General features: G+C 57.9%; 1 protein-coding gene across 6 annotated transcripts in view; it reads right to left on the reverse strand.

The window, feature by feature from the left end:
* COBL (cordon-bleu WH2 repeat protein) overlaps window positions 1-18,723 on the reverse strand; it is a 126,203-nt gene that overhangs the window by 2,969 nt on the left and 104,511 nt on the right. For all 6 annotated transcript variants that reach the window (XM_037156016.2, XM_037156014.2, XM_053661477.1 and 3 more), the window contains 5 exons: window positions 15,272-15,572; window positions 6,029-6,126; window positions 3,131-4,962; window positions 1,936-2,055; window positions 1,135-1,398 (listed from right to left, as the gene is read on the reverse strand). In XM_037156016.2, the coding sequence (XP_037011911.2) occupies window positions 1,135-1,398; window positions 1,936-2,055; window positions 3,131-4,962; window positions 6,029-6,126; window positions 15,272-15,572 (2,615 nt within the window). The remainder of the gene's footprint in view (window positions 1-1,134; window positions 1,399-1,935; window positions 2,056-3,130; window positions 4,963-6,028; window positions 6,127-15,271; window positions 15,573-18,723) is intronic.

An 18,723-nucleotide genomic window follows, 5' to 3' on the forward strand; every position in this document is an offset into this window, starting at 1 on the left:
CTCCCAGGGCCCTGACCTGGGGGTGGGGCCGAGCTTCCGGGGACAATGGCCAGTATCCCTGCTCTGTGATGTCTCAGGTCCCACTGAGGGCCACCCACAGCTGTGGATGCCTCAACAGACAAGCCCTGGGGACCCCAGAGCTGGGACAGTGGGTGTTCAGCCTGCTCCCGCATGGGGAACACAGGGGCACCTCCGGCTTCGGCGAGGTCTGCCCGCAGGGACGCGGGCCCCCTCCCTGTCCTCTGCAGCCACAGACTCCTGAGTGGGGAGCGAGGACCTTCTGGGCAGGGCAGGCAGGCCTGCGTGACAGTGGCCCCCACCCAGTGGGCTGCCTGCTTGCAGGAACCTCCTGTGCCCAAGCTGACCCTTGTCTGAGTCCCCGATCCTCGGAGCCCACTGACTTTCCTGGGAAATGAGGGTGACGCCGTGGGAGCCACCCCTTCGGGGGCATGTGGCAGTACCAGCTTAGGGTCCAGAACAGGGCTCAGAAAAGCACACCTGATGGCAGTCGCCCTGTTTTTAGCCCGAGTGCCCAAACCCCTGGGAGTGGGTGGGGAGGGAGGGTCCACGCAGTGACAGACCGATTCTGATCTGGGACAGGTCTCAGCAGCCCTGGGCCCGGGGTCCCTTTGATTAGGGAACTTCTCTGCCAGAACCACACGTTCTCTGCTTTCTCTCCGGGACCAGGCGGGTGAGCAGCGCAGCGCAAGACCACGCGGTGTGTGTGCTGGGCCCACGGGCATGAAACCAGTCATTCTCAAACATTAGGCAGGAGAATAAGGAACAAGAAGTCCCAGGGCAGCTTCCCTCCAGTCTGAGGATTGCAAGTGTGCGCCACACTGCACAGGACACATCTTAGATCGCCGTTCGGCACATCCCTGGACCTTCAGGGGTGGGTGGGGGACATGCCCAGGGATTCCCCAGCCCCTGCGCCCCCAGGGGCTGGGAAGACTGACTGGCCATCCAAGGGAAGGTGCATACGGTGCCCTCTGGCCAGCGTGCTGCAGGATGTGGTGCAGCCGCCCCTCCCGCCCTCACCCCACCGCTGTCCCCGGGCCCACGGCTCTGCCTGCAGGGGGTGGCATTTCTCCACATCCCTCTTGCTCCACAGTGATGCTCATAGCACTCCCTCACCTTTCTCAGCCTGGCGGCCCCTGTGCCAGAGCGAATGGCGTCCATCAAGGCCTGCCTGGCGTCCATGGGGTTGCTGAGGGGGCTGGAGCTTGACCTGGCTGCTGTCCTGGATGTGGGGGGAGCCGGGGCAGCCGGAGGAGATGGGGGTGGCAGTGCAGGCGGGGACTGGCTGGCGAGGTCCTCCAGCCCCGGGGCTTCCATCCTGCGTGCAGAGCTTGCGGCCTCACGGAAGCTCCGGAGCTCCTCAGAGGCACAAGATGCCACCTGGCAAAGACACGGTTAAGTGACCACGTCCTGAGGGTCCCCTCCAAGGGCAGCACATGGCCCTGCCCCGAGCCAGGCCGGGAGGCGCGTCTCCTTCCTGCCCCGGAGCCGCCTTCATGGCCAGTGACTGAGGGCAAGCAGCAGCGTGGCAGTCCTGTCCTGTCCCACTGTGACCTCCCGATTCCCTGCTGCCTGGGCAGCATGTGACGGGCCCAAGGCCACACCCCAACCTCTCAGATAGTCTGGGAGGACCCACACCCCTCCTCAGTGTGCAGTGTGTCCACCACACTCTTCCTGGAACCCAGGCTGCTCTATGCCCCGAAGCCACACTGGGACCCCCTCCAGGGACTTGGAAGATGCTGGGGGCCAGGTGGGCAAGGGAGGGAGCCTTCCTGGGCACCCTCACCCCTGTGCAGTGACCTCCCATCTGAGCCAGTCTGGGTGGCAGCAGCGTGCAGGCCACCAGGTGATGGCTACCCATCATCTGGGAAGACCCAGTGCTGCCCAGCACACCTGGCCGGCAGCCCCTCGCCTCACCTTGCGCAGGCTGCAGGCGCCGCGGTGCCCCCGGATGGCGGCCAGCAGGGCCGAGTGCTCGCTCTCCGCCTCCACATAGGACAGCTTTTTGGGCCCTCCCTCTGTGCTGGGCTCTGCAGTCTAGAACAGGAAGGGTCAACACGTGTCACTCAGACGATGGGGCACGCACACTGGGAGGCAGCAGGAAAGGAAACTGAGGCCTGGCACTCACGGCCAGTGGACCCGCCGCGCCGGCCCTGCCTGCAAGAACGCCAGGCCTTTGCCAGGCACCTGTCTGACCATGATGTGGTGTTGACCTTGGACGGAATAACAGCTGCCATGCATCTGTGGTGACGTCAGAGTCTGGCCTGTGATGTCGGGCCCCTCCTGTGACTGGTCCTGGCTTTGCAGAGCTGATAACGTATTGTTAAGTCCTGCGTACTTGGGAGGGGTCCTGGGTCCCCATAGCTGGCAGTGTGGCCTTCACCAGGTTGCTGGGCCTCGCCAGGGCTCCATTTCCTCATCTAGAAACTGGAGGAGCCACGGCTGGGACGGCCCAGTACATTGAGTGCCAGCCTGAGAACCAAAGGGTCACCAGTTCGATTCCCAGTCAGGGCACAGGCCTGGGTTGTGGGCCAGGTCCCCAGTAGGGGGCGTGTGAGAGGCAGCCACACATTGATGTTTCTCTCCCTCTCTTTCTCTATTCCCCTCTTGCTATAAACAAATAAATAACAAAAAAGAAGTCAGAGGAAATAGCTCCCCAGCTTCCCCAGCCCGGCACCCTGTAAAGTGCCCAAGGAGAGTGACCCTCCTGATGTAATGCCACTCCTCTGATTTCGGAGAGACTGTTTTATTTGGCGTAACAGTGAGGTTCGGCTGCATTTGTGACAGGTTAAGATGCCCGTCGCTGTTGAAGAACGTCGGGCCGGAGGGGCCTGGGTCGACTGTCCACAGACTCCCCTCCGCCCTGCCTCCTGCTCCCTGGACTGTTCCCGGTGCCCTGCTCCCCAGGAAGGGAGCCCCCAAGGCTGGCACACTGTCCACCCCGCCCGCTGCCTGTCTCCGCAGGCTCGGCTCGGCCCCTCCCTGTGCCATGAGAGAGAAGCCTGGCCCCACCTACACCTGCCCGCCCCTCGTTTGTGCCCTCCCTGTCTTCCCCCAGGGCCCCCAAGCTGACAGGTGTGGATGGTGGGCCCCGCCCGCCCTGCCCGCTCACCTTGCGCAGCCTGTCCTTGCCTCCGGCCGCGTGGATGGCCTCCATCAGGGCGCTGTGCAGGGACGTGTCCTTGGGGGCTGGCCTCTGCACAACGGGTCTGAACTTCTTCTTTGGCCCAAAGATGCTGGGGGGCGGTGTGCTGTCGGGGTCCTGAATATCCGTACACGGCACATCGAGCTTCTCCTCCCCCCTCGGGAGGACGGTGTAGTGGTCCGAGCCAGCTGTCCTGGGAGCTCCAGGAGGCTCGCTGTGGCTGGGGCCCCACCCGGAGCCGTTCAGCAGGAGCCGGCCAGGAGCCGGAACATCTCCTGAGCCAGAAAGTGGGCGCTCGGTGCCGTCTGGTGTGTGTTTGGGGTCTGGCGCTGAGCTGGTCCTGTCGATGCCTGTGCCCTGCTTTCCGACAAAACCACAGCTCAGTCCCACAGAATCCTGGTCTCTCTGAGCCGCCGTGATGAGGGGGACACAGGTGCCTCCGTGGGTTCCAGCAGGACCGTCTTGTGGAGATGGTTTCCCGGGAGGGCTGCCCGCTAGCCCCCCTGCCGATGCTTCCCCGTTGGTGTTGGGCAGGTGGCCGCAGGGCGACTTTGCCTCCCCTTCACGTCTGTGTGGCTCTGGGCACGGGCTGTGGGGGGCGTCCTCTTCCGTAGCATGAGGCTGTCCTCTCGCCCCCAGCCCCCTGTCCCCCCAGGTCTTCTCCGCATCCTCACGCCTCCTCACCACACCGGCATGGGCTCGAGGGGGCCCCATCCGCTTGGCGATGGCCGAGGCCACGTACTGACTGGACGTCCTTCTCTGAGGCTTGAGAAACGGGACTTGGGTGGTGGGAGCTGCTGGCACTTTCATGGGACAAGTGGCTGTTGCGGGTGGTCGGCTGGGCCCCTCTGGCAGCAGCCTGCCATCACCCTGGTGGGCAGAGGGCTGCTGGGGCAACGCTGCCGGGGGGTCCGGAGAACTGGGCTCTGCTCTGCCTCTGCCGTCCGGATGCGGAGCCTTTGCTGGAGCCGTGGGGGTGGGGGGACCCCGGGCCGAGCTCCCCAGGGGCCGGGCAGAGCGCTTCTCCAGGGAGCCTGCCCGCCGGAGTTCTTTGGTGCCCCCCAGGGGCCGGGCATTTTTTTCAAGAGCAGGGGACGGCAGTGCCATGGTCCTGCCTCCATTCGCATGGGGACTCACCAGGTTCCCCAGCTCGTCGATCTTGATGGCGCCTGTGGAGAGCGACACTCCTCTGTCATAACATCTCCTCTCTGATTTTCGAGGGACAATTTTATACGTTGTGAGGCCGTATTTAAGTCCAAAACTCCCTCCCGGGTTCTGGCCTCGCTGACACCATGACGGTGGCACCGAGACGTCCTTCTCATCGTCACTGCCCTTCTCCTTCCGTGGTGGAGAGCTCACCGGCCCCCGGCCTTGCTCCTGCGCACTCCGGGCCTGCTGGTAGGGCTTGGAGGTCGCCCGGGGCTCTGCCGTCACAGGATTCGGGTCTTTGCAGGAGTCGGCTGAGGCTGATCGGACGTCCCTCCCGGTGTCTCGGGGAGGGGCAGCTCCGTCGGGCCCATCCGCCCTCTGCTTTTCACGCTGCTGCGGGGGCACCCCTGGGGCTGGGGGCAGGTGGGCCTCCCTGCCAGCTACACACCCCCTGTCGAAAGACCTGGCATTGTTGTTTCTGTTGGAGAACAGCCCCAGCTCCACGGGGTCATCTACTTCCCCGATGAACGTCACTGGGATGGTGTCCGGGTCCATGTCGGGGCCGATGGCGTCCTGCGTGCCACGACTGGACACGCCGTCGGTGGAGCCCGTGAGGGAGCTGCTGTCGGCCTCGTAGCTCTCTTCCAAGTCTACAAAGAAGCACGAACACGAGTCACAGACGTGCACCTACTTGGCCCATGCTGACAACCTGCGGCCACCACACCGTGACTTGGTTTCCCCGAGGGTCCTTCTAAGTGTTTTTTGCACGTTTCAAAGTGGCATTTCAGTCTATCATCTACATTGGCCTGGGCAGTGCGTCTCGGCCCTTATTACTCAACGAAGGGGCACCTGGCTGATTGGACATGTCTTAAGAGCAAGTGTCTGGGTCCATTTTGCTGATACCCTTTCCTTAAGAGTCCGTCTCTGAACCCACGCCTCTGAAATCACCGTCCAAGTGCAGAGCACGAGGGGGATGCTGAGACTGGCCTTGACCTTGCTCCTGCTCCTCACGGCCCCGCAAAGCATGAGGGCAATGGCCCTGGCTTTGGCGTCTCGCCAGGTGAATGACAGACCCCTGAGCACCGCAGAACTCGCCCTGAAGGATGCAATGTCACGGGGCAGAGCTCAGTGACATGGACATGCGGCTGATTCGGACAGATCGGCTCTGCCCGTCATGTCTCCTGAGGACAGAAAAGTGACAAGCACATTGGACAGCACAGATCTGTTTCCCCCTCATTTTTCATTCAGGCCCCCACCCCTAGTTCATTTTCACCTCGTGCCTTCGCCTGAAGATTTCCGAGTTGTTTGCTGGGATTATTCGCGTCAGCTTTGGCCTGGTGGTGCCACCCCCGACACCTCCCCAGGAGAGCAGTGACAGGACATGGCCCGTTACTGGCAAATACATTTCTTAACAAAGGAAGCTGTGTGTCTGGTCCCCCGCTGTCTCCTAAGTCCCCTGGGTCCTGGGAGCTTTCCCTTCTCACTATGTTTGCCGCTTGGTGTGCAAACTCAGGGTTGCTTAGAGCAGGTGTGAGGCAACCGTGGGGCCGCCCCCTCCCCGGGAGGGCCGGCTGCAGAGCTCCCCTCCCACACGCCACTGCCCCCACCTGGTCCAGGCCGCCTTCCGGCCGAGCCGCTCTCGCTCCTGGAGGCCGCCCCTCGTGGCGTCACTGCACAGAACGTGGTCAGGAAAACCTGCACCAGGGTGCCCCTTACCTTCCAGGTCCTCGTCCAGGTCTGCCCGCCTCTGCTCCAACCGCGCGGCGACCAGCAGGTCTCTGTCGTCATTGGAGGCCGCAGCAGCATTCTCAGTTCTAGAGACGATGAGAGAGAAAGCAAGGGCATGTGTGCCCTTATCACACATGTACTGCACGCCTTTCTAGAAACCCCTGAGGGAGGGGCAACTCCTGTTCAAATTCACACTGCTCTGTGCTCCCCGGACCACTGGGGTCCTCAGAGCTGCTGAGACACAGATGGCGTGTGGTTCACGTGGGGCGAGTGTGTGTGGTGTGTGTATGTGAGGGGTGTGTGCACGTGTGTACGGAGTGTGTATGTGTGTACATGGCCCCGCAGGATGAGCAGCTCGCACGCCATCCTGGCTCCCTGCACTCGCAGTCCCGAGTCTACGCCGCCTGCCACACCACCACAGACAGGCTGACTCACCCACGGGACTCGCTTGTTTCTCTGTGCTGTCATCGCGGTGCCTTGCCCTACCTCAATGAGGTCCTCCGGGGACCAAGTGTGCAAAGGCACATCATGGTGGCCAGGCACACGCACACACTCGCCCCGCACAGCCAGCCTGTCCCTAAGCCCACGGAGGCTCCCTCAGGTCCCCGAGCCTCCAGGGGCGGGGGCTGCAGGCTCTGGCCTGAGGCAAGGCTCATGGCCTCCATGGGTGCTCACCCTGGCAGGGTGACATATGGCCCAATATGTCCCTTTCCACGTTTTTACTTTGGCTTAATTTGCACCCTGGACAGGTGACAGAGGGGACGAGGGCTTGGAGGGCCAGAGTATGCCACCCACAAAGCCATGCTTCTGGAATTCTGGAACAGGAAATATAAAAATGATCATAATGACAACAAAGTTATGACAGTGGTGACCGTAATAACCACGCCCACTCGTGCCCCACCAAGGGCCTCCTCCCAGACCTGACGGGAGGTGGCACCTGCCATCGCATGTCCCAGCATCCCTGAGTCCAGAGCAGCCTCCCTGGGTGGGCTCCTGTCTGAGCTATTTTGCACCGATTCTCACCAGCAGTTTGTACGGCAGAGTGTCCTGTTACTGCCTCTGTACGAACAGAAGACAGAGTCGAGAGACTAGCAGACCTGCCTGAGGTTGAACGGCTCTTACGTCCAGGGGAGGACCAGCCAGGTCTGGTGACCAGGGGACAACCTGGGCCTGGCCACCTGGGCGGGAGGGTTGGCCTTGCCTCGTGTGCTAACTGGGACAGCAGCACCCACGAGGCAGTGGCTAGGATAGCAAGTAGAAGACGGTCCTGGCAGGGACACATGTCTCTAGGTTCCTGCTACACGAAGAACGGAGACATGTACATGGCAAGTGTCAGTATCAGGGGAGGGTGACAGTCTTCCCTGCTGCTGGTTAAAACCGAGGATGGTGTCTGGCACTGCCCACCAGACCCCGATCGTAGCAGACTCAGGAAAAGCACTCTGCACAGCCCTCACGTAGCAGTTTGTCTTCTGATAAATGAGCCTTTCTTTCTTGGTCGTGGGGCCCTTTGGGGAGCCAGGAAGTGGCTTCCAGATTTCTCTCCGCTAATGTCCTCTGACAAGCCAGACAAAGGGGCTGGGTGGAGACGTGTGTGCATGCAGAGCCATTAATAAGGGCCCTTGGAGGCACGGACTGTCTGTCCATGGCTTCTGCCTTGGACTTTATCTCAATGCCTTTCACTAAAGCCGTGTTTTTCTCTTTCATAAGATGGGATGGCCTCAACACATTGAATTCGAATATTTAACCATGCACACGGCATAGGAAACACGGGCAGCGCTGTGTAAGACGGCATTTGAACCGGGGAAACGGCGCATATTTGACATGCCTGCTCTTCGTGTTGCGTGTTGAAAGCCCACTAAACAAGCCCACACCCATATTCTTACTTCAAAGTATCTGCCTTTACTTCAAACTATGCAAAGTCACCTCACTTGATGAGAACAGAATGATAAGAATGGAAATAAAAACGACCTTAAACACTCCGCTGATGGCGCTCTCATTTGACGTACATGGAGCTGGAGGGGACGAGGCATTGAGAGCCAACAAAAGGACAGCTCCCGGGTTTAACAGGAGCAACATGGAGACGTCCCTCACAAAAGAAAAACGTCGCTTCCACTCTTCCACTCTGTGAGAATGTCAGCCCATGAGTCTGTTCTGATCGTTTACCTTAAGAAAAGAACCTATAGGGTAATACATAAACCTAATACCATTCATCATATTCATGGGAAGATCTCCAATCAGGAAACGGTGGGGAGTGAGCGGACCCCCGGGGCATCGACGCCCCAGGGCGTGGACACCGGTCGGCACGTGGACCACCACGTCTGTGTAGAAATACAGATCCACGTTTGGTGAAGAAATCGAGACGTACATAGCTGACCCTGAATGACATGGGTTTTAAAGTGCATGGCTCTAGTTTGATGCTGGCTTTTATCAGTCAGTATCCATACAGCCGGCTTGTCGTGTTCTCAGGTCTTGTGTCTGTTGCTTCTGCCACCCAAGAATGAAAGGCAACATTTCCAATTTGCAGTGGGGAGTCCTCGGATACATGGGGCCAACTGTATGAACTGCTCCACACTGTCTGAGTTAGAAACTTCAGGGTCTTTGGATTTTGGTATCTGTGGGGGTGGGGTGCATGCTGTAGCAGCTTCCTCACAGACACCGAGAGGCAGTCTCCTGTTTGGAGGGTCAAACGTTGCACTCAGATTTTCAACTGCACGGGCTTGATGCCCCCAACCCTCCTGTACATTGTTCAGGGGTCACAGGTGTGTTACACACAATGACTGAGGATGCGAGAGCAGCACACGTGGGGGTGGGCACGGGGGTGGGCAGCAATCTGGGCACCCACTGCCCTGAGGGCTCTGTAGAAATTGATGAATTATAGCCAATATTTTATCCTCTTTTTAGAATCCTGCTTCTTACAAAGCAGCTTGAGGGATAAAACCACCTTTTAAATGGGAAACATTTAAAATAATCCTTTGGTCCTCTAACGAACAGCAATTCTTTTTTGCAAAGAGTGCCCAGGCTGGGAGGGGGGGAGCGAGGGAGGGAGGAGGGTTGGCCTGGGCTGGCGTTTCCCGGGGCCACGGAGCCTGCTGCCCCGGGCGGAGAGGGCACTTGGCTACTGCAGCTGGCTCTTCCCGAGGCCACCGTGGGCCACGTGCTCTGGGCCCTGGACTTCGGCATGAATGGATTGTCTGGCAGATCCAAAGCCACTGGCAACATCTCTGTATGCTTTGTAATATAAAATCTCAGAAGGGAGAGATTTAGTGATATTTGTTTCTTCTTCCTCGTTCACCTCCATCGGCTTCCCCCAAGGGTTACGAGTAGCCCCCCCGCCTCAAAGCCAAAGGGAAGCACGCCGCCCCTGGGCCATGGGGCGGCATGCTGTGGACAAGCAGCAGGGCTGAGTTCAAGGCCCTGAGGGGTGGGGGAACTGGCGAGAAGTACCAGCGTCTTCTCATCGGGAAGCGTCCACACCGAGGCCCTCCAGGCACCGCTCCCCAGCCGGGCTTGCCCCCCCAGTCCTCAGATATGGCTCCCGTGACAGTTTGCTTTGGCTTCAGGCCAAGAAAATAAAGGACAAACACGGCCCAGACATTTCGATTCCGGGCTGCACATGTTGAACAAACATTGCCAGCAGCATTTTTTCACACGGGGTGTGACCCTGCAGAGAACAGGGTGACGCTCAGGACACCGCTGCATGGACTACGAGGGACAAAGGGCGACCCTGGTGAGTTTCAAACCACAGTCTGCCCAGACACTGGAATTGTCTGCTCCCCTTGGGGCAGGCGGCAGGGCACAGAGGACAGGGCGGGGGGCCCAGGGCTGCAGACCTGATGGTCTCGGCACTCACGTGCGCCAGGGGCAGCTGGTCAAGTTCAAAAGCAGGAAAAACAGGTGCTTTTCGGTTTGGTTCGGTTTCATTGCATATAAGAAGGGGGCGGGGTGGGGAGGAGCCTGGGTTAATTTTGACCCATTCGGTCATTATCCTGTTTGATGTGGCTAGAAGAATTTCTTTAAGTAATTTATCCAATGGCAAAATCATGGGAGAAAAAAAGAATTGGGAGAGAAAAAGATGTCCCTTTCAGGTGGCAACACGACTTGCAATGACGACAACAAAACCAACACATAGGATTTCCAAACAATTACTTGATAAACTGCAGGCAAGAAGCCTGGGAGGAGACACAGCTGATAGCAGCCCTGTCATTTAACTGCCCCTCCCATCAACAAAAGGCCCTGTGGTGACAGAGCCCCAGAGTCCCAGAACTACGTGCCAGGAGGGGTGCCATGTGAGCCGCCAGTGCGACCTTAGAACTTCCTGTAGTCCCGCCGACCGAGGTAGGAAGTCGGTGAGATCGATTTCAGTGACATTCCTTATTTAACTTCAATTAACTCAGTACCTTATTTAACTCAATTTTAACCCAAATTATTTTCACCATTTCTACATGTAATTACTATAAAATTGCTTTTTTCCTCAGGCCAAATTTGGAGCATGGCTCACACTCACAGCACATCTTACTTTGGGCAGGACCACGTGACAGGTGCTCACAGCCGAGATGAGGCTGGTGGTTACGGTCCTGCAGTTTAATTCTCCTGGGTCTTTGTAGATGTAGTTACAAAGTTTCAGGGTCTTCGAAGGTGTTAAAATGTTTGTGAACGTTCCCATGGGTCCACAGTCCCTACAGTTCCAAAGCTGCAGGGCTCTGGAGGCTACGACATGTTTCTGAAGGTTCCTGAGGTCAGCGCTCCTATGGGTACAAGTGGCCAGGGCTCAGCTATCACTTGAAACCATAACCCCGAAGGCCATAGCAGTTCCTCACTTCTCCAGCCATCATGTCCACTGCTCCCTGACAAGTGGGGCCGAGAAGGAACTTCAGGGGTGTCCAGGGAACGGAGAAGGCAGCAGGCAATTCAGGGAGGTGCCTGCCACTGGAAGAAGCTCTACCTATTGTCCTCTGTGGCTCTGCATGACTTCTCTGAGCCCCTGCTGCTCCACATGGGGCCCGAAGCCCACTGACCCCATTTCCCTCATCCCCCCGTGTTGCACCCCTACAAGGGAGCCCGCCAAGGCCACCATCGGTGCAGCAGCAGCCCTGATGGAGGGAGCGCCCTCTGCAGCACCCGTATGGGACAGGAGCCGGTGTTTCGCCCCTGGACTGGAGAGGTTAAGGAGGACACTTTCAGCTGAGCAGGAAGGAGCTACGGAGGAAATAGTGCTGGCCTCAAATTTGTCAACCTGCCACCCCAGGCCACCCTAGACAAAGAAGTCTGTAGGACTGTGCCACCTGCAGGGTGCAGAGGAAGCAGAAACACCCAAATACATGGGCACTTCACCATGTAGACCTTATCAACATGGGTCTTCTCAGGCCACAGAGGGTCTTACCTGTCCCCAACAGTACTCAGTGGATTCCTGAGGAGCAGGAAGGTGTTGATAGATAGTGTTGGGCACCTGGGCAGTGTGGCAGACCACAGACACCCCTTAGTCTGTTGGGACTGGCTGCACAGTGCAGTTCTGTAAGCTGAGGGGACTGAGACTGCTGAGGACAGCTTCGCCAGAATCCACTCCCCCAGAGAGGCCCAGCCTCACCAGTCATGGCAAATGAGACTAAGACCTGGCATCAGCAAAGGATGGAGAGGTGGCATGGTCACAGCTAGGCTCGGCCTTGTCACCGCGGGAAGGCCATGTCATCTGGGGTACAAACAGCCACATGAGGATTAGCTGCAGAAACCAGGCAAGAGAACCCGCAGGGCAGAGCCAGGAGGCTGCAGAAGGGACCAGAGGCCGGCACCAATACAGGGGCCTGTCCCTCTCGAGTGGCCTTGGTGCACACACTTCAGAGGCACATGAAGAGAGCCCAGCCCGCCCTGCCCTGGGCGTGCAGGTGTCAGGGAACACACTCTTTGTCACCATCTCTCTCTCGTTCTGCCACTGTTGCCTGAACACAGTACTCTTATGCAGTGTTCTAACGGCGTCTCCTGTCCCTGGGTCAGAGCCTCACTCTGTGGCAGGGGCGGCTTCTGCTCTCACACAATGTGTAAGCCTGATTCTGGGCTGCCAGGGCCCCCAGCACTGGACTTGAGCACTGACCAGTCTGGAAACCTGGAACTGGCCTGCTTGATCGGGGCCCACCCGGGCTTTGCCGGCTCACTCTCCAGCCCAGCACTGGACAGCTCCGGCCCCTCTGCTGCAGAATGTGTAAGGGATTTCACTCTCTTACCACGAGGAGGAGGCAATGGCCGCCCGCGTTCACTTAGGAAGAGATATTTTGCAGAGCCATGTCCCGGGGGCGCCCAAGTCACAGTGATGATACTCTGCAGCTGGAAAACGGGGGGATGGAGGAAGGGCCCAGCATCTTCTCACAGCTGCAGCTCACACACCCAGGACAGGACACGTCCAGTGCGCAGATGCACTTCATTTGGGCCTGAATGTTTGCTTGGTTGCCAACCTTTACAGTTTAGGAGACCCCACATAACGGAGATCTCTGGCTTCTCCGGGTCTGTGATCCCTCGGGGCACCAAGGGCTGGGAGGCGGGAGGGGTGGGCTCCTTGGAGGGAGCGTGCACTTTGCAGCTGTCCCAGCGCCTCCCTCTGAGGGCGCACCCCCGACGTCACACTATGGGCTCTGCCTTTAAGGCATCCTGAGCTTCCCTGAAAATCATGCACTTGGACACACCTGCCTGATACACCGGGGTGAAGCTCTGAGTTGCTCGAGTTTGTCAGTAGAGCAACTCCTGTGAAAATAAACTGCGATCACTCCAGGAGAAATCAGGGCAGAGAGGGGGCCCCAACTCTGGGTCAGAGAAGAGCATGGGTGAGGCTGGGAGCTCAGACCACTGTCCCCTTTGGACAGCTGAGCTGACCCCATGATGGAAAGCGACCTGCTGTAGAAGTTCACGGTGCTCCCTTTCCTAGCGAATGGCAGTGAGAGTGACAATGGAGCCCCGTGCATGGGGGTGGGGGACTCACAGGCTCACCCCACCTCCAACAGGTGGGCAGCATGAGTACTTATAAGCAAAACGCACGGCTCGGCAAAGTCAGGTGGGCTCTCAAGGGCCAGACAAGTAGTCAGTGGTGGTGGGATTCCACTGTCCCTCCGGAGCCCCTCCACACCCCTGGGCACCTAGGATGAACTGTGCCCTGCCCCCTGTGTGGATGAAGCAAGGGCTGCCAAAGGCTCCATCATTGTCCTGGCTGAGACCACAGGCAGCACGAACCATTCTGGTTCTGCGTGTGAGAGTTTACACTCCCCTGTCCCCCCAAGCACAGCTACGAATGTCTGCTTAGTTTCAGATGTGGGGCTCGGTGTGGGCGGTCCCCACGCAAACCCACAGGTAGGACCTGGGGTTACAGAGAAAGTGGTTTTTCTTCACATTCAGTGGCCTGAGAAGGAAACGCTGCCGTTTTTCTCTGCTCTCACAGAGGCGAGCGGCGCAGGCTGACCTCAGCCACGTGCATCTCCTGCGGGGTGGACAGAAACCCCGCGGCCACCTCCTTACCTCCTGCCTGATGAAACATGAACTTGTCCTTGGAGTTGCCGTGAAGACGGAAGAGCTAGAGACCAAAACTATTAGAATGTAAAAAACAAGCAAACAGAAAACTAGGGGAATGCCCATGATACACCGTTAGGTAAAAATGAATCAAAATAAAATATTATTGCTGGTAAAATTACATTAACCAGATGAACATTCTCATTCACCTGGACAAAGTCGCAGCAAAATAGTAAAAGGACAAAACCATTCATGTCGGTGAGTGACTTATGAACTACCTTTTATTATTCTATTTTATTTCCACTAATGCTTTTATGGCATTATGTGATTGGTTCTTAAAATTATCTAAAAGGTTAAAAAAGCTCATGGGCTACAGAGAATGAAACTGCTTTTTTTCTAAAAGAGTAAAAAAAAAAAGAATTGTGACAGAGATGGCTGCATGAGCGGGAACAATGGAAAAGGGCGCTGGGGGCAGACGGTGGGGCATCTGGAAACTTCACACGTGACCACAGTGGGACCAGGAATCAGTGGGAGAAAATAGATTTTTTTTCACATCACACCCCAAAATAAACCACAGGTAGACCAGAAGCCCAAATGTGAGAAAGCGGTATTAAACTTTTACAAGAAATTTAGACAATTTTTAGTCTTTTAGGGCAGGGGACCCCAACCCCTGGGCGAGGGACTGGTACTGGCCCATGGCCTGTTAGGGACCAGGCCACACAGCAGGAGGTGGGTGGCGGGTGTGTGAGCCAGCAAATCAGCACCCGCATCACCACCTAGGCTCCGCCTCCTGCCTCCACACCGCCTCCCCGCCCCCCCCCCCCATCCATGGAAAAAGTGTATTCCACAAACTGGTCCCTGGTGCCCAGAAGGTTGGGGACTGCTGCTTTAGGGCATGAGAAGGGTCTCTTAAATATATGGAGAACATATACATATTCAGGAGAACACAGATGAGTTTAACAACACTGAAATTAAACAGCAGTTTTTACACAACCACCAAAAAGTTAAATCAAGCCAGAGTGGTACAGACTCTCCGTGTGTAATGACTGACAAAGGAGGGAGGAAGGATTGTTTTTAGAGTAACACCGCACTTTTCTAGAAAGGTCAAAGTCTATGCAGAGGCAACGCACAGGAGAGGGAAACCCAAACTGTCACCACTGGTGTGACAAGCTGCCCTTACTCACCAACCAGGGCACGTAAACCAAAGCCCCAGGAAATGCCTTTTGCCTGCCATCCCATGGGGGGGTGCATGTGTGAAGCGACCCCTGCTGGGCAGGCAAACCCGACAGTCCTTCTGGGGAGCAAGTCATCAATGATGTGCAATCATTGAGAAAGTCAAGACCGTGTTCGTCTGAGAGCCTTAGTCATTTCTCTGCTAGAACACACTCCCGGCATGTAAGCAGAAATATGTGCACAACTGGCTTCCAGCGGTGGAAACCCAAACGTGCCACGTGCCCATTCCTTAAAAAATAAAATAAGTAAAGGCACGAAGGACACAGACATGACCTTGGAGAAGTCTAGAAAGCAGGAAGTTGAGTGGACAAGCACCCCACGTGAAGGGCCCCGGTATCAACAGTTGCACACACACACGGACACACAAGTTGCCACCCTATTCATCTGTGCCTGTGCACCTGGAAAGAGCAGGCAGAAGTCACTGTGGGAAACAAGCCCTGGTCCCCGGGACAAGCGTCCCCTCTCCTGGAGACCTGGATGGGGCCTCCCTTCCCCAGCTGTCCCGTCACTCACCTCGAATGCCAGGGCCTAGAGCCGTTTCTCTCCCACGCGGGGCTCTTTGAGGCGCCCAGTTCGGGGGCTCCAGCCAGGTCCTGGTCACTGCAGTCCTCCTGGTCAGTGGCCCACTTCTCTCTGGACTTGGTGCTGTCGTGCTGGGAGTCCAGAGAGATGATGTCGGAAGGGGAGCTCACCACACCTGAGTCCTCTGTCGTGTCCTCCGAGGCAAAGCAGCTGCCAACGGACACCGTCTCCTCGGCGTCTGGGGTTGCCGGCAGGACCCTGTCCACGCCGCTGGGCCCCAGGGGGAGGCTCACTGCACAGAACACGGCAAGGACACGTCAGCCGGCACCTGTGCTCCCGCGCTGCCCGGCCCACCTGCACTCTGGGTTTGGGGTGCTAGCAATGTAGGGATTCACACACACGGCTTCCTCCAGGAACACTTCAACCTAGGGGGCCCTGGGCCTATGTGTGGCTGAGAGAAAACAGCACCTCGAACATCAGCACCCTTTGAGTCGGCTTTCGGTCCCGAGTGGACAGTGGGCGCACATTTAACAGCGCAGGCCGATGCCATGGTGAAGGCATGGGTTTTCAGACCGACCCTCAGTTTCATGGGAGTTGTTTTAAAATGAGTTCTTTTCTTTAAAACGTAGGGTTTAAAAAAAATCTTAACAGATTTAGACACAGATAATACTATTTGGCAGCTTGCGACAAACAGTCCACAGGGACTTGAACTCTGTCCTGAAATAGTGATGGCACAGCCCCGTCGACACCTGTTGTCCCTCCGTGTTTCCACGCGAGACGGTAAGTTTTGGTCTAGAGAAGAGATGGGCTTGGGAAGGAGCTCTGCGCGGAGTTAAAAAGAACCAGGACAACCGTGCCCCGAGCACCGCGGGACCCCCGCTGTGGAAGGGCTGGCGTGCACTGAGCCGTATCTCACTATCAACCCCTCCCGTCCCACAGTGACAGGGATGAGGGGGACGCAGCGGCCAGGCAGCACCTCTCCCAGGCCATCGGAAAATATGTTCAGTCCAGGGAGGTTATTATTTTCTTTCTGACCAAGCTTCCGGGGTTTGTAAAATCTGTGGGAGGAGCAGGAACTCTTCCTGATGCCGAAGCTGCAAAACCGCTGTGCACAACGAGGGTCCAGCTCTGCACCTGAGTTGCTCGTTGTTAATGTCACTCAGAAATAGGTTTTAAATGCTGACACCTCAAGACACATGATGGGAGCAAGCGCTGTGTGGGGTGGTCCCGGAAACAGGGGCCGTGCTATGCTGTGGCCTCACCGCGCTTTGCTACAGGACCCCCCACCTCCCCAGTAAGTGACTGAATGCCTACGGTGACCGAGGGCCACGGCATGCCCGGCCCACACCCCACGCAACCGGGCACCGGGAGTCCAGGGACAGCGGTCCAGTGGCAGCCCCGTCATACTCAACACTGCCATCACCCTACCAGGGCAGTGGACTGGCAACCCAGAATTAACAGAAAAATAAAAAATAAAAAGTCCCTGTCGGTGCTGGGGCATCTGCGATCCCAAACAATGACATAAAGCAGAGGACAGAAGTTGCACAGACAGACACCGCGCGGAAGCACCCGAAGAAAGCCAGCACACAAAGGAGGGCTGTTCCGAGAGGCCCGGATGCTCAGGGCGACGTGTCCGGCCCAGTGGCTGCCTCCCAACAATGCCCCTTTCTCCCGGCGCCCTTCCTGGCTTTTGTTGCGGGGCCTTAATTAGAGGGCAAAGAAACGCTGCCCAGGGATTAACACGAGCGGCCCCTTCCTGACAGCGGTTCCCTGAGAAGCTCACACCTCAGAGGGTGGCTGGCTGCTCCGGCCACGCAGCCTGTGGCTCCGCCTCGAGATGTCACCCTGCGGGCTCTGCTCCGAGCTGCTCCCTGCCTTGCCCCGCTGACAGCTGCCGCCCCGATGGCCGTGGGGACCCCAGTCTCCTGGCCTCCCTCCATCACTGTCTCTGAACAAGTAGGGCTATTACAGGAGCACTTCTTCTTTCAGGTAGTGAGGACCAGCATCAGGTCACAGGGACCTGGCCTTCTGGACCTGCAGAGCAGGGGACAGCTGCCTGGGGTGGGTGCCTGGACCCTCTGTCCCAGGCTCGTCCAGGAGAGGGGGTGGCACCCAGCCCGCAGACTCGGCAAAGTGGAACACGATTCCAACGCACCACGTAGGGAAGGGCTCCGAGACTGAACTGGGGACACGGGTCCCAGAGCCGTGGCTGTCTGGTGACTCACAGTTCATGAGGGGACAGACAGACACACAAAGATGGACTGTCTGTGGCCTACAGAAATGCCCCTCTGGGTGCGCTTGCACAGGTAGGGGGGTAGCTGGTCATTCAGTGGGCACATGTTAAACTGTGTGCACAATGAATGGAGTGATTACCAGAGGCCCCTCCTGCCCCAGTGAGCTCTCCCTTTCTCAAGGGTAACCCCCCCGAGGGCTGGGGGATGCCACCCTTGAGCCCACCCAGTAGGTGCTTAGGGAGGGCCCACCCAGGCACCTGGGCTGGGCTGGGGAACTGGTGCTGGGTGGGAGGGCGCCCGAGCGGAGTGAGGGCAGTCCCCAGGAACTGAAAGGACGAGTTGGAAAGGGAGCATGTGTGCATGAATTGGTTTGCCTTAGGGAGCAGGGACCCAGTGCGTTGACAATCAGCCATGGGCGGCGGGTGCACTGGGGGAAGGGTGGGAGGGAGGGAGAGAGGGGCGTGGAAGCCGGTGAGGATGGCAGCAGCACATCCAAGGCTCAGGACCCGTGCAAGCAGCATCTGAACGTGCTGGTGGGGTGGCCGGTGAAGGCAGAAGGGTCGGAAGGCAGGGGCGGGGCCCCGGGAGGTGCCCTTGTTAGTTAGTGTTTCTTCTGCCCTCGGCCCTGTCCATCTGAGTCTAGCTCGAAATCAGACGTCCCCCATCCCCCCGTGACCCCCACCCTGTCCCCTCATTATTGTTTCTCCTTCGGCCGGTCCCTATTGTTAACTCCAGGCACTGTGACATGTTTTGACAATTGCTGAATGAGACAATGGTGCAGGGGCCTGGTGCTGTCCTCTAGACCCTCCTGTGCCCCAGTTCCCACCCTCCGCCCTGAGGGCTCCCTTGAGGCCAGTGGAGCAGGGACCCCCACCCCAGGCCAGCAGGGGACAAGTAAGAGTCCGAATCCCACCCCCCAGGCCCCGTCCCCCTCTGAACTGCAGACAGGCCTTTCTCTTTTAGTGAAAGAAGCAAGGTGGCGCTGAAAAGCCCCAAACTCCCTTCGAGAGCTAGAATGCCACCGTCCTTCGAAATTCCCGATGGAACTGGGTGTCCACATTCTCTGGAGGACTGACTGGTGACTTCCTGTGACTCTGAAATGGGATACAGCACCACCTTTTCCGTCCTGCTATTTCTGTCTGCCCCGAAAGTGGGAGTCGTCACTTCTGAGCTAATTAATGTGCCAGCCCGTCGGCCTCTCTCCAGGTG

This window comes from Artibeus jamaicensis, unplaced genomic scaffold (genome assembly GCF_021234435.1).
Source record: "Artibeus jamaicensis isolate MK-2021 breed Jamaican fruit bat unplaced genomic scaffold, CSHL_Jam_final contig_1016, whole genome shotgun sequence".
NCBI lineage: Eukaryota > Metazoa > Chordata > Mammalia > Chiroptera > Phyllostomidae > Artibeus > Artibeus jamaicensis.